Here is a 16,051-nt window from a genome sequence, read left to right as displayed (position 1 = left end):
AAAGCAAGGATAAAATCTGTCATCCAGTAATTAGAAGCTATTTTTGGTGCAGAGCTGAGTCATCCATAGCTCCTGTCACAAAGGACACAGAACAGCCCTCCTCAGCCCTTTAAGTCTACTCCTGCCCTTTGACCTCCCTCGGGCGGAAAACCTTCTGCGGCCAGGTGAGCACGTCTCAGCACACAACAAGAGCAAAGCATGTTGAAATGCCTTGAGAAAGAGCATTTTTCTGTTCTTTGCTTCAGCATTCACAGCTGAAGAAGCCGTCTGCTGCCACAAAGTGAAAAGGTTTTGTGTGAGCGCTGAGCCTCTACTTAATTCAATCAACACGCGAAAGATTTCTAGACAGGCTTTACAACAGCAATAAGTGTTGCTTGTCACAAGACTAATTGTATGGTAAGTTCTCAAACAACCAATCCTGACCCAAGACGGAAAATAATCTAGGCCTGCTATCTGTGGCTGCCGACAAACTATTCCCTGAAAATAACATCAGAAAGCGCCTTGCATGAAGGCAACTTCCTTTTGAGGGAGGGAGGTTGAGGGTGCGGCAGCTGATAAGAGGGAAGACACATCTCTTTTCCAAACATGCAAGGAGTGTAGGGAGACAAGGAAAGGGACTGATTTGGAAAATTATGAAACTCCTCTGACAGGCAACCCTGTGTTTGATTTTTAGAGGATCCAGTGTTTTTACTGTGATAATCTTATTTGTCACGACAAATCTGCAAGGCCGTCCTATCAAATTAGCGAGGATCTGATGAGGTCAGCATGGTTATGTGATGCAAAAGGGGCAGGAATGGGAAAAACACGAACACAATGACCGTCTCGTAAGATCTGTTATCGCTGTTATGTCTGTGGTTCAAGGATTGTGAAACCAAACTCAGACCCTTCAGAGAAGAAGAGATTTGATGACTTGTACAGAGCAAACAGTCATATTTGTGACTTAATGTCATGCACTGTTGAGTAATGCTGTTTGCCATAACAGCCCCAGAAATGAAGGCTGGACTTGTGATCCAACTGAGCTTCACGTGTTCTTGGTTAGTTTTGATTTTACAGTGACAGTTTTAAAACTTGTAGATTCTTGTATGATGTTAGAGGGCATGTGACATCGCTAAAAACACTGTTCAAACCATTCAATATTTGAATTTGACAAAAATAAAATGTTTTTTGGGTTTTTTTCCCCACTATTTCTGGATGTGAACTTGGCAAAACCATTACAGCAAAAGGTCTCTGTTAGTGTGTAATTATTCCATTATGCTACCTGACAAATACAGAGGAGTGGAAAAGAATAAAAGCATTGGGGGGTTTTTTTTATCAAGACTGTCATCTCATCTTGCCATCTACTTATTCCACGGAAATAATTTAGATTAAAACACAAAACAAAAACATACATGGAAAAAAAACATGCTGAAGATATTGTAGATGTCATTTACGAATTTAGATCTAAGCTTGTTGTGTTATTCATGCATACAAAGATCACATCAACCTCCAGCGTTAGTAGGAAGCCAACATTTCCATTGTGCTACTGACCTCTGGAAAGTTTAAGTGAAACGATTTCTTATTTAAACAGATAACGATCCATAACAGTATAATGCTGCTGGACGGTCACATGTCTGGCCTTTGGCTATTAGCCACATGAAGGGTCCACTTAGTTTCCATTTAGTAAACAAATTATCTCTTCAAAGACTTGTATGAGTGATTTACACGGAAGAGACCGTCAGTACGCTGCGTTTCATCTCTTAATCCCAATGATCAGCAGTAATCTATTCCCTGTTCCTCAATAATTAGAGGTTAGTCAGAGCAGATGGGTAAAGCTCTGCTTCTGTCTGGATTAAACTGGTATTTGTATGATTTGTGCGGTGCGACTCGTGTGCTTGTGCACTTGTTGCTATTTTTAAAAAAGCTGAAAGGTACTTCTAGCATTCCTCTAAATGGATGTGTTTACTCTACTGCTTTGCTTTTGCTCTACTCATTGGATGGTCAGAATTGTGTTGGTCAGATCAGTTCTCACTACTGAAAGTACTGTTTGATTTAGACACGAGGCCTTTAAACCAAACAGACACGCAACTGCAATGAAAGCAATGACCTGTTTTATTCTTAACCATTAGATCATCAACTGGCTTATACTCGAGATAAATACAGTTTCATGCATGATACTGCATTCTCATATTCAGAGCTACTGTGTAATGATAAAAATGTAATAAAATTAATTACACAGGTTGCCATCATGTGTGAAAATGGTCTGACCACCAAGCCTAAAAGCATGCATGAAAACATGACTTCAACTCCATTTGTTGTAAAGTAACACAGTGTTAAAGCAGGGCCGCATACAAAATAAGCAACAAATGAGAAGCCTTTCGATTTACAATGCACAGCTGAACTCCACAAAAACAGACCAACTTCAGAGAAGGCAACCAAAACCAGTGATCAGGACCTTTCCCACAGCAGTTTATTATCACAGTGAAAGGGCTGTGCACACATGAGCCTAGAGGGCTGGAGGTGAGTAAACCACATAAGATGCGACCACACCCTCCTGCTGCTCCCTTTCTTTTCCACAAAAAGAAAGAAAGAAAGAAAAACCACCAGAAATGGACTTTCCAACCTGAAACCAGACACCTATAATTAGCTCACAGTCCCTTCAGTTTTTTACCAAACTAAAAATTTTTTTCAAGTTTTCTGAAAAGTCTGGGTGTATGGCTACATTTGTTTTATGACCATAAGATTATACTAATACTATTTGCCATCTGGAAATGTAACAAGGCCATATGTTGCAGAATACAAAAAGTAGCATAATTCTTTACTTCCTCTTTAAGTCCTACTGACCTTAAACCCCTCTGTCTAATCCCTTTGGTCATGCTGGGAACCCAAAGCCACTTTAGTGAAATGGGAAAGAAGTGAAGGCAAGTTGGTCCAATGTTTATCACTCAGGCCTAGCAGCTATAAGATGTCCTTTAGATTGTAAGGATGTATGGTAAAGCTCACAAATGTAAAATTACAAATAGGTCAGACAGTTATTTCTGTTTTGAAAACAATCAGTCAGCTTCTGTTTAAAGGTGACCTATAAACACAATTACCATCACCATTTAACTGCAGCATCTACTGGAGCAGCTTTGCATGACTGCCAGTTCAAAATAATCCTTATTTATATTATACTGGGCCTTAATGCAGCCATCATTGGAAGACTTTCTTCTGATTGGCTGCCCCTCCTAACTAGTAAAGCTGTGCTCTTAAGATGACCATATTAGGGATTTTCCCCTCTCTGTGACATCAGTGAGAGCCAAGAGTTGAAAAACTTTCTCAAACTGGGAGTTTTATAGGGGCCTGAAGCCTGAGCTTTTGACTCACCGAGGTTACTTGTACGTACCCTGACCTAATTATTCAATGCTCTGGCCATATTTAACTTGGGCATTCACTACTGCAACAATATACACATTTTAAAAAGGGAAACAATGAGAAGGGGCACAGCAAGTCAACTTTACTTCACAATATGAGAATGATCTAACACTACATAATTTGGCTAACCTTTTCTTGGAAACATCCTAACACATGAAGGTTGCAAACTGAGTAATAAGTGGTATTTTACACAACCAAAAATAACAAGATCAGGCAATAACCAGGCTTTGGAAATACCACATTTGATGTTGACCAGAGAAAGAGGATGTTAAAAAAAATGTTTAAGAGGTAAAGTCAGTGTTTAGGCTGCACCAGTGGGCCATGTTTATGACTCCCACAGTGTAATATCGACAAGACCTTGGCCTGGTTCTGCATCATCTTGCGCCAACACAAGGCCAAAAAGATACCAACAATATTAACTTTCCAAGCCTGTCTGCAGCGCGTTCTAGTTTGAGCTAGACCGGCTGCCTTGCTCAACGTCTCATACGTGAAGTAAACGTGCCCCGGCATTATCTGAGCTTCATGCGAGAGGTAAAAAGCTGAACACGACGAGCAGTCCACTGTACACCAGACATGTTTCAACTGTTACCAAGGAGGTTAAAAAAAAGTCTGGCAGCTCTAAAGTCGTTCCTCATTGAATAACCTCCACACCCTTGGCAGTAGGTTCCCTTTCAGTGAAGCAGAGAAGTATAATAATAGTAATAGTGAGCGAGGTAAACAGAGAGAGGGGAATGTATGAGCTTCAGAGCATTCTGATTCACGCACACAAAATCGACAGGCATTGAAGGGCTGTGTGGTTAACTAAAAAAAAATTTTTTTTTTTAAATCCCATAATCCCAAATGTCGCTAAGTGATGTCATAGTGTTGGTGCGACAACAGCCAAGAGTGGAGCAGCAGTACGCCTGCATTCAGAGATGGTGAGGCAGCGGGTATTTTCCGTGGTTACAGTTGGGTCAAACAGCAAAGTCAGCAACCACAGCCACATCTGTTCAGCTGGTTAAAGGCCGCTGCATATTCCAACGCCGAGCAGCTGGACAGCAAAATAACTTTTGTTGTGTTAATGCACCATTTTTGTTTGCTGGCTTTTTGTTTTTTTGTGTTTTTTCTTTTTTTTTGGGGGGCAGTCAGAGCAAGCAATAAAAGATCTTGACTAAAAACAATAAAAAAAAACAATAAGAGGAATTATTGAGGAGACATTTACAAAATGCCAGACTGCTCAATGTTTGCATCCTATAATGCTAGCCTAACGACACGTATCGTGAGCACAGCTGTCCACCCACTCTAACAGAGCTGGCCATGTGATGTCAGAGACATAAAAGTGCGTCGTGTTCTCCTTACACTCCTGCTAATTCACAGAAAGACTCGATACCTGCTCATCTTCTCAAGTCCCGACATCCGCATTAAAAAAATAATAACCAAAATAAATTGGGCACAAATTTACATAATGAAATATGACATCTATGACAAAATCACTAGTCATTAAAGCTCAGTTTCATGTATGCTTCCACATTACCAAAGAAAGTAGTTGTGAAATGTGTTAGGAAAGATATGTTTTAGAGATGGCTGGTGAATCAGATGCGAAGACATGCCTGCACAAAGAAAATAAGGGCAAGGTAAAACCACACGCAACCATTTCAAGTTCAGACTAAACTGTGGCTGTTTGATGACTCCCTCAAAATAAAATGCTACAAAGAATTCACTGCCGATTTAATACCATCCGACAGCGACGGCGCCGGATCTCAACGTCACTTCAGCTGAATCGAACTTCTCCCGGTGCTGCCGACTCGCTGCGGAAAGGGTCATTTCTCGGGGCAAGTGCAACAGAGCGCGCTTCATTGAAAAGGCCCCACGCAGTTTACAATAACAAGCCCCCGGGTCACTTAACAAAACTCTTTCAGCACGACATCTAATTTAAAGTCGGCGTGCATCCTGATCTAGACGCAATGCCACATTTTTCTGCATACAGCAGTGCAGTGTGTGTCATACAGCACATGGGAGTCTCAGCTGGCACTGGTCAAAACATTCCTCTGACAGACCACACAAGCTAACCACTGTATGCTGCTCAGAAAGCTACAACAGGAGCTACAAAGAGCCCAAAGAAGAAGTAACAGTGTGGCAACCAAGATATCCCTAGTGTGAAAGATGAAGGTGCCATCACCAAATGGGCAAAAATAGCACGAGTGGCAGGATTTTTGTGACTTACAGAGTTGAGCGTTAAAGTTTGCTCCATGTATGGCGCTGTGTGCTTTGCCCGTCTTCAGCGCTGCTCCACACGCCTGGTGTGTGTAAGAGAGTCCATCCGCTGGATCTCGCGCGGTGCGTGTGCGAGTCTGTATTTGCAGTGCAGAGAGGCAGAGCTGAGCGAGGGAGGAGAGAGCGTGCAGAGGAGCGAAAATCCTGACAGCCACTGAGAGTTCAAAAGCTCCCTCTCTCTTCCTCTGCTGCCGGTTCCTCTCTCTTTTCTCTCTCTCTCTCTATCAATATCCCTCCCCTCTCTTTCTCTCTCTCGCTCTCTTTGCTGTGAATTCCTCCTCATTCCTTCTCTATTTACCTCCCTCTCCGTCTATGTGTCTTCATGCCCTGTCTGGGTTTCTGCTACGCCCACAGCATACATCTATTACCCACAATCATGTAAACAAGAGCCGCTAATGTTTCCACACCTAAAAGGAAAGGAGAGGGAGAAACTTCAGGCACGGAACAAAGAGGCAACAAATTTCCCCAGCAGGCAGATAGGGTATGCCCGAATCAAACGGCGCGCATTAACCATTAACGGCTCGCAGGAACAGATGTTCTCACATGCCGCAACACCTCCGAACATAGTCAGATTGAGCACAGTCGCAGCAGCCAGCTAATGGTGTCATCTTTGCAAAGTTGAACACACTGTCGTCTGCTGAGCATGGAGGGCGCAAAGCATCTGTTTGCAGCTGAAAACAAGGAGTGTGTGATGAGTGAGACACAGGCTTACAGCACCGGAGCAGTGGGATGTGGGGGCTGTGTGTGGGTGTGTGGGGTGGGTGGGTGTGTGTGGGGGGTGGTGGTGGTGGGGGTTTGCAGTGGGGATCTGACAGAGAAATAATACAAGGATGTACAAAACAGGACGTTCTTCAGCACGAAGGAAAGCTTAGCGTGCATCGGCATAGTCTCTAAGGGAAAAGCAGCAGGGTGAAAAAAAAAAAAAAAAGAATTAACACATACACAAGCACAGGGTTATATAGCAGTTTCTTCTTCTGGTGAAGAAGGAAGGCAAACACTGAAAAGCAACAATACTGCTACTACTATGACACGTCAGAGCCCTTTTACTGTGAGGAAAGATTCCAAAAGTATGCTCATTTCTGGCCACTGTGTCATCCACAGTTTCAGATTGTTATGGACACACCCACAAAATGCTACAAGACCGCATACAGAAGTTATCGCTGAGGGGGAACTCCTAAAGAGCCTCACAGTGTCCTTGTGAGTCCAGATGCACTGAATGAGAGCTTATCGTGCGTTTTCTGAAAAGGCTTGCTATGAGAACAGTCCTTCACAACTATACACAAGTCAGAAAATCCTGCAGAAACCAAACACTTGGACAGGAGTTTCTCCCTGTATTAAAGGGTCTTCTAAGGTGAAGAGTTTACTACAGTGCATCAGCTTGCTGTGTCCATCATTTGTCACTTGTTTTCGCTCTGAAGGGGATCACAACCTTCAAAGTAGGGGGGAAACAAGTCCTTAAATTTCACTTCATTCTTCAAAGATTTCCATGATAAAAATCATTCCGGAACAGGTCATTCTCCAAATCTGGTGCTTAAGAGGCATCACCCAATTCTGCATATGTGTAAGTCTATAAGAACCAAATTGGTGCCATTGGATGGCTTTAATTTGCTATGGAAGAACAGAGTTGCTTATAGAAAACCTGATATCTGACCATGACTCCAAGATGAAAGCTTGTGAAATTAAAATCCAGATCAGAGTCCAAGGTGCACACTGAAAAGTCTCTGAAAATCATAAATTCCCTAAACTGTTATTATTTGGAATGTATAGCAGTACCGTGACTTAAAACTGCAGATTTTATCAATGAAAATTTGAATTTGGGATTTTTGGAAATCACACACACCACATCCTACTGACTAAAGAGTAATGATATCATACGGCTCGATCTGTGGAAGTGCATTAGTGCATGTGGCATGGGTAAAATGCACATTTGTGAAGGCACCATTAACGCTGAACAATATATGCAGCAATACATCATCATATAGACATCTTATTCAAGGAGGGCCTATGCAAACCGCATTCTGCATGTAGAAGCACAGCTCTGTAAAACAGAGTCTGGGTCTTAAACTGGCACCTGCTGAAAACATTTGGCACATTATGAAACAAAAACAAACAAACCCACAATACAGCAACCTGCTATGAAGCTCAGCTCTAATTTAAGCAAGGATGAGCAATATTTTGCTTTAAGCTACAGGCGTTAATGTCGTCAGTTGGAAATACTCACACTGATGTTAAAAGAATCGTTAAACGGGCCCCTGTCCATTTTGTTTCATATTGTTGCATAGCACAAAAAATGAGCCCTACATTTTAAAACAAGCAAACTTACGTTTCTTCATTTCATTGTATTCCATTTTTCTGTCATTTTATAGTGTCCCTACATAGATTGTATATAAAACATGGACACAGCCACCATAAGATTACCCATTAATTACTGAAATCCCATTGTGATACTCACAACTCATTATTTTCACTGTTGCGCTGCTGATGTTTTGAAACCAGGAGTAATGAGCACAATGTAGATGTGAGTGCAAAACTGAGGAAAAGGGCTAACTACTTGAGACTGAAAAGCTGTTAGTCAATGAGCCTTTCTGACTCTTAATTTACAAAATGAAACCTTCTTTTATTTGACATCTCCTGAAACTAGCATTTAAGCAAACAGGCCCACTGTCTGTTTTGAATGCAAGTTTAAAAGCTCTTTTACAATGGCTTCATTTTTCAGACAATGAAGCTATAGCTATCTTTTAGATACAGTGTTTGCAGGAAATGCAGATAAGCACAATTACACTGCATGTGATTACTAACAGAAGTCTTGTAGTACTCTTGTCTGTAGATAATCAACAATTAGTATCAAAACATATGCTGTATTAATCTGAGCCAACTGAGACTAGCCTAAGCCTGCCTCTCTTTGTTTGTGCCACTGCAGGTCCCACCAGCGTAGAGATGGTAAAACAAAGATATCAAAGATCTACAAAACAATGTAACAGATCAAACTAACGCTGAGAGACAAGGGGAAGAGATTAGATAATTTCACAGACTGCTTCAAGCATGACAACACCTACCTTTCTATTCAGCCAATGTTATTTTGTACAAGCAGAGTATATGACAGCTCAAAACATCCCCTTTTAAATTTAACAGCAGGCAGGAATAGACACCTCATAACAGCACTAGAGAAGAGATGTCTTGGTTGCTAGGGGTGATGGCATACTCAGAGGCAATTTTACTCTTGATTGATGCAAAGTAATTAGCTATTTCTGGTAAGTCATAAAAAGTAAACAATGAAACACACCGTTAGACCCACGCATGGTGAGGAAATCTTTGCACACAAGCCAACAAGAAGCTACGAAACAAAATAAAAATACACTTTTTAATTTTTTCAATTTTTTTTTCACTGGTAAAAATTTGTAACCTTGCTTAAAACCAAAAGCTACTCAGATTCGTACATGTGAACATAAAGTGAGGATTAGGAGACGAAGTGGGAGGTGGGGTATTATAACCTATAGCTGATTAAGAAAGTAGCTTAACAGTAAAGAAGGAAGGCATCTTGGGGTAAACATTTTATTATTATTAACAGCGCTCTTTAGTGTGTGTTGAGACACTCCTGAGGAGCAGATTTGTGGTGTGATGTTTCGAATGCAATGTAGATCCTGCAAGTGTGCTCCTATGTGGACCCACAATACAGTCTGCCACTTTCTGGATCATTTTTGCGCCTGTTTGTGTGCATTTGGTGCAATTACAAGACGTAAGAGCACGTGTGTGTGTGTGTAGTTTTGTGAATATGAATCAGAATCAGTGTGCATAAGTAATGCGTGCACGCACAGACCCACTGCAGAAAGAGGGTTCCTCAGAAACATTAATATGAGAAAATGTGAGCATGATATTCCGTCGTGCAGCAGCGCTCATTAGTGACACCAAACAAACAGGAACATGCCTCTGGCTTACACAAAGGCCACTTTGTGAGCCACCCCTTGCCACAAGTGTAGGAGCAAACACAGAGTTCAAGGCAACGGAAATGAGAGGTTAAAAAAAAGAAGAGAAAAAAAAGCTGAAGTGTAAAAGGGAGGGGGGATGGTTCAAACGTCCACATGAGGTAATTTTTGTACATACAGGCCAACCAGAACGGAAAGGACAGAAGACTATGAAAAAAACATTTTCCATGTTTCAAATTCATAGCATAAAAGGTGAGAAAGGCAAAAGAACTTACGTCAAGGTCATCCAGTGATCGCGCCAGGCTGAGACGTTTAGCAGAACGACGTTTAGAGGCACGAATAGCGCCTATACCCCAAAACCTGGAACCCTGAAGGTAAGAGTATTTAAATCATCATTGCTGATATAACTTTTAAACAAGACACTGTATCTCCTAGAAAATCAAGTTACCAAACTACAACTTAGTAACTGTTAAACTACTGTCACTGACATCTATTTATCTACAGAGATTTTTTGCTTATTTCACTCTAAACACAACATTTGCTATGACTGTCGGAGATAATGTCATAATTTTCCCAGAACTGAACTGTTTGTGATAAGTTTTTGCCCGGAGAGTCAAAGTTAATGGAGTTACTCGCGGATAGGAGAAAATGAAAATGTAACAGTATAAGCAAAGTGAGAATTGAATCTGAGATGAGTCTGTTCAAACACATCTTTCTGGGAATCTAAAATGATCCGCGAGATCTGACAGATTTCTCTCCTGGTGCTTCTACATTCACATATAATTGCACACTAATGTCACAGTCTCTCAGATGGCAGATGGAAACACAATCGCTAATACCTTAAAGATACTGCACTCAAACCAGCCACTGCATACTCTTGTGACTGGAGATGTTTTGTGTCTAATGCTTGCAGATAATTACTGCTGCATGACATGGGCTCTACCCTGTAATTTGCCTGGCTTCCTGTTCAAGATTGTCTTTTTTTCTGATCTAATGCAAGCTGCTGGGAAAAGATGCAATCGAGCTCTGACTTGGAAACACAGGGCAATGCTTCTCTTAAAGAAATTAAACTTAAATAAAAACTTCAAAAAATACATCACATGAGATTTTTTTTAAATTATATATTCTGTAGCCAAACTTAATTTCAAGCCCGCTGCATGTGTCCCTGATTACAAAGTTATTTACAAACACAAGCTCGCCTACATGCTGACTAATTTGAGTCTGTTGCTTAGTGAAAAAGACGACTTCAGAGATACTTTAGATGCGTAATTGTGGCCCTCGGAGCTCATGGATAAACAGGGACATCTTGTGGACAAAGAGGAAACCAACAGTAAAAAAAAACCCAACCTCTTTATAGAGTTGCACATTAACTTTCAGCAGGTGTTTTCTGAGCTCAATTCACACACTGCACCAACTGAGCGTTAAGCAGTGGTATTTTATTTCATGTTAGGTGCCACCATAAAAAGACTTACTAACACCCCCTTGATGTCGGGAAACTCAATTCTTTCTGTGCATTTAATACTTCCAGAGCCACTACGTTCACACTGCAGGTCTTAATGCTCAATTCCGATTTTTTGATCAAATCCGATTTTTTTGTCTGCTTGTTCACACTACAAATAAAATGCGACAGCAAACGCGCTCTAGTGTGAACGCTCAAAGCGGCCCGCATGCACAAAAGAAGATGTCACACACAACGCGATCTGTTTAGACCCAGAGCAAACAATATTGTTTGACTGATGGCCCTTAATATAAAGACTTCGGACTTTACGTTTCCCAATTTTTGCTTTAAGTTTTTTGTTATTTACATAATAATGTAAATAACCTAATAATGATCCTTATTGGTGTTTTAGAGGAGCGGTGCTTCAAAGGATAGTTGCAGATTTCTGTCAGAATCTGCAGATTATACAGTACAAATAAAATGTTCACGTTGTCTTCCCAACAGTTTCACTGACATCTACACTGGATGGCCAGGAAGCGTTCGCGATGTCTTCTCGGGCGCTTCTCCGGCGCTGATAATTGGCGTCTGTCTTGTGTCAGTGACGTAAAAGACGGATTTAATGCGACATGACCGTTCAAACAGCAGTTGCTTTCTAAAACATCGGATATGTATCGGATTCAGTACCACATACGAAAGTGACTCAGATCGGATTTGAAAATATCGGATTTGTGCCGTTCACACTGTCATACCATGATCGGATATGGGTCGCATAGGGTCAAAAAAAATCGGATTTGATGCGCTTTCGCCTGCAGTGTGAACGTAAGCACAGAAACAGATGCTCTTGCCTCAAGATGACAGCTACTCTACGACCACTTTATAATAAACTTTACATTTTATCGAAACCTGCACAGCACTTAAGTAAAAGCATTTAATTCAACAAGAATACAAAAAAAAAAGTTTTAAAGAAGTTCTCAAAGACAGGACACCTCATCCATGTTGCTGATCATATCAAATGTCTCTGTGAGGACACCTACAAAGATCCTATAAACATCACCTGTTACTTAAAGGGGACATATTAAGGACCTACTGCAGGGACATCATTTCCGACTTGCATTCTAGCTTGCTAGAGCTTTGCATGACCCACACCTCAAAATAATCCTTATTAATTTGATGATGGGCCTCGGTGCAGTTCCTCAGTTCATTCTCAGTCTGAAATAAACTATTTTAGGTCCTCCCCTTTAAAACGACTTTCTTGGATTGGCTGCAGCATGCAAAGAGCAGGTAGTTGGGCTGCGGTGTGCCATTTTTAATTTGAGCATCTGCAATTTTAACAGTACATATAAAAACAGGGGAAAAAAGCATATAATGTCCCCTCACACGTGAAATTAAAAAAACATTTTCTAACATTTTTGCCCTTTTTAGTAAGAAATTTTAACCTTTTCGGTTCAAATACATGATCAATATATGATTTTTCATATTTGACTCTTGTGGAAGTTAAATGCCTGAAACCTGTATCACAGGTCATTTATACATACTCATAAACCTCATTAACTACTTCAATAGCAGCATAAGAAATGTTTATTTTTTAATTCTTTAGATTGCAGCTTTAAATTAAAAAGAAAGAAAGAAAGAAAACAAGAAAGAGTGTCTTACTTACATTTCTAGTGTTGCCATCCTTTTGCTGTTTCTGTCTCTGTTCTACAAACTTTCTGGTCCATTCCTCCCTGGGGGGCAGCATCATGACTTCAGCTGACTGGTATCTTTCTGAGGGTATCTGGCTCATTGGAGGTGGCAGGTTATTGGTGCTGGCACTAAGACTATTGTGTGAGGGCCAGTTGTTGTTGGATGTTTCACATGGTGCCGGATCACTACTCAGGACTTTTGGCCACTTTGGCTTTGAGAACCACCGTTGGCTCCCTCTGAGAGGATCTCCAGAGAAGTTTGTTTTTTTATCCAAACACATAAGAGGTGGTGGGGGCTTGAACTGGAACTGTAGCCTGGGTGGGGGTCCTCCATAAAAGCTAACTAGAGAATCTGGGCCAGGTAATGACTCTGAAAGGGAATCTGTGCTGGTAGTGTTCTCTGGATTAAGTTTTTGGCCATTCTTGGAGAGGGTTATTGGGGTGAGGCCTTCAGCCGGAGGATAATCCCATGGACAGCTGGGGAGGTGGGCCCCAGGATGGTTTTGGATCACAGAAGGGAAATCCCTGTCCGCTCTCTCCTCAGGGGGAGAAGCATTTCCAATACCACTGTCCCCATTGCTGCTGGCACTGCCACGTTTGGCAGTGCTGACGTTCTCCTTGGCATGCTCCTGGGCTTCTGCGTCCAGTTTGACTCTTAGTCTTTCCACAGCCTCCCCCATGTCACTGTAAAGTACTGTTACAAAGTTAAGAACATCTGGGGGAGTCTGTGGGAATTCCAGGCAGCCCGAGGTATCTGGATCTGGAGTGCAGTTGAAACCAAAACGGCCAGCAATCCCAGTGTGATCCTTGTGATTTCCCAGCTCTGGGTCAATGAAAAAAACATGGCAGGAGGCACACAGAGGACTATCTTCTGGCACACGGCCATTAATAATATGCCCTGTAGTGACCAGGCAAAAAAAACGTGGGTCTTCAGTACACACAGCCCCCAAGACCAGGTTCTCAGCTGGGAAAGCTGCCAAAACAGCTCCAGCGTCGTCACAAAGACGAATGCAATCAAACATGATCTTCATCATCACCAGGGTATGGGTGTCCTGCTCAGTGCCCAGCTGTCGAATTCTCTCCAGAATAGCCTTTGAACAGTCCTCTGATTCACTGGTGTTCAAAATCAGCTCTGTGGAGCTCAGGTAGCCCACCACCAAAGTCATGTTCAAAACACCCCAGTCTGGATTGGCTTCGTCTGTAATAACAGAGTCTGCATCCCCAGACGTGGAAGTCTCCTCCCTTGGCTGCTCAGCTAAAGCACTCCATTGCCGTGACCACTGTGACATATCCGGCTCTGAAACTGGCCTCTGTTTGGCGGCAACCGAACAACTTGCGTTAAAGGAGGAGTTGCTTGAGTCATCCGAGACAGTGCGGAAAACACTTGCCTTTTGGAAAGCGCCACTTTTCTGGGCAAACCCAAATTTCACATCATTAAGGATTGGGTTTCCCATCACTCTGCCTTCAGCCTGCACCACCAAGCACAGGGGTCCTTTGCAGCTGCCAATCAGCTGCACTACAGCCTCATGAGAAGCAGTGGACACATCACTTCCATTGATGACCATGATGCAATCTCCTTGCCTGAGCCCCACCAAGTATGCCGGGCTTCCTTCCAGGATGCCGCTCAACATGCACGGCCTCTGTCCAGAAATAGTAAAGCCATATCCAGCCCGACCACGGATGACCTCCACGCTCTTGAACTCACCGGATGCATTCATATCCAGACGCCTCCTCGCGCCCTCAGGCTGTCCCTGTATCCTCATCTTTGTTGCCGCATGTGGGAACTGAAACACTTGCCCGTTGCCAACACTATTGTGTTGTTGTCATCCTATGGTAACACAAAGCAAAACACAAGGACAAAAAGTAAAGAAGCCGGCATCCACCACATCAAATTGTTCAAAGACTTAATAAATTACAACTCATGCACTAAAATTTCAAAAATACTTGCCAATAAACGACAGCTCTAAAGTATTTTGTGGAAACTATTGAGAAGTTCTACAGCACATTTTTATTAATTACATTAACCTCCTAAGAGCCGAACTCTTCCATGGCATGCATTTTTAATTTCTCTTTGATATTTGGGCATATTGGGACGCGATGAATGTAAAAACAAAGAATCACCAGATTTTTTTTTTTTACCTGATTTTTGTTTCTAAGAGAAAAGTGAAAGCCACATATGAGGATATTTGTTTTAAATTTCGAAAAACAGAGGCAGTATAATGTCCTCGTAAGTGGATATCAGGCCATTGTAGAGCAAAATTTAGTATTTTGGTCTTGACAACCCAAAATGTGACGTCCACATATGTGGACGCCAAGTCCTAGGAGGTTAAATGGGTTTTTTATTGACGAATACTTCTAACAAATAATGTAAAGATCATATACTGAAAACAGAATAACACAGTTTTTTTAAGTAGACTTAGAAAAAGCATGGTGTTTTTCTAGGTCTATCTTTGCTCTCACCTAGTCAACAAGTTAATTTAATTTCATCAGTTTCATTTAATAACCAAGTAACGTAACCCACATCAATCTTATTTCTGCAATTATCTGTCAGAGCTAAAACAGAGGCAGCTTTTATGTCCAAACACGGCGCGCATATTACTCCCAGTCACCCCTCCACCCACTCCCCAAAACACACCGCCAGCTGGCTCCCTGCTTACCACCCCTTTAATGAAGGACTCTGGTGTCGGTAAGCCACAGTTTTTAAATGTTCCAATACTTAAGTCACCGCCCGAGTCATTTTATAGGGAAAAAAAAAACCGAAACAAAAATAGCGAAAGCTAGCTCCTGCTTTACTTTTTTCAGAGTTTTGGCAACTTTAAGGCGACAAACAATGTTCACGTAGCTCGAAACTTTGACAACAATTAAGGCCTTATCGGGGAAAAAAATTAACAGTACCTGCTTTTAAAGTTATGCCAGAAAAAAAGCCCACGGGTTTTACGTTTACGTTAACACGAGTCCACCACGTTTACATTTTCCGCTTCACGCGTCCATTTTTTTCTCTATTCTCTCCCTGCAGTGATTCGGTACTCCATATGGCAGAGCTCGAGGGCACCACCTCCATCCATTCACTCACCACGGAAATCACAAAGCGTCTTTCACTGTAACCATGACAGCGTAACGTCTCCGGAACATGTGACTCCTCCCACTGGCCAATCAGCATCTCCTTTGCGTTCAATATTCAAACAGGGGGAGTGACGCTATTGGCTGACAATGATGGCAGTTGACAAGCTTTATTTTTCCCTTAAGTAAAGTATGTATATATTTTTTTATTTATATATGATATTTTTAATAAATAACTCTGCTTAAGCATACAAGTGAGAGCACAGAAAGTTCTCTGGAGACTCTGTAATCACCCCTGACATATG

The 16,051-nt window shown here is 41.7% G+C and overlaps 1 protein-coding gene across 4 annotated transcripts in view; it reads right to left on the bottom strand.

Moving 5' to 3' along the window:
* Positions 1 to 15,775, bottom strand: part of rgs12a (regulator of G protein signaling 12a) — a 43,709-nt gene extending 27,934 nt beyond the window's left edge. Inside the window, exons 1-3 of one of the 4 annotated variants that reach the window (XM_031727174.2) lie at positions 15,582 to 15,775; positions 12,662 to 14,514; positions 9,842 to 9,934 (exon numbers count right to left, since the gene is read on the bottom strand). In XM_031727174.2, the coding sequence (XP_031583034.1) occupies positions 9,842 to 9,934; positions 12,662 to 14,449 (1,881 nt within the window). In that variant the 5' untranslated portion in view covers positions 14,450 to 14,514; positions 15,582 to 15,775. Of the gene's footprint in view, positions 1 to 5,593; positions 5,850 to 9,841; positions 9,935 to 12,661; positions 14,515 to 15,146; positions 15,348 to 15,581 lie in introns of those variants that run through there. The other 3 variants (XM_039609544.1, XM_031727175.2, XM_031727177.2) reach the window with 3 other exon arrangements.
* Positions 15,776 to 16,051: the final 276 nt, after the last annotated feature.

This window comes from Oreochromis aureus, linkage group 3 (genome assembly GCF_013358895.1).
Source record: "Oreochromis aureus strain Israel breed Guangdong linkage group 3, ZZ_aureus, whole genome shotgun sequence".
In the NCBI taxonomy this organism is placed as follows: domain Eukaryota; kingdom Metazoa; phylum Chordata; class Actinopteri; order Cichliformes; family Cichlidae; genus Oreochromis; species Oreochromis aureus.
This window is presented reverse-complemented; position numbering and strand designations above follow the sequence as displayed.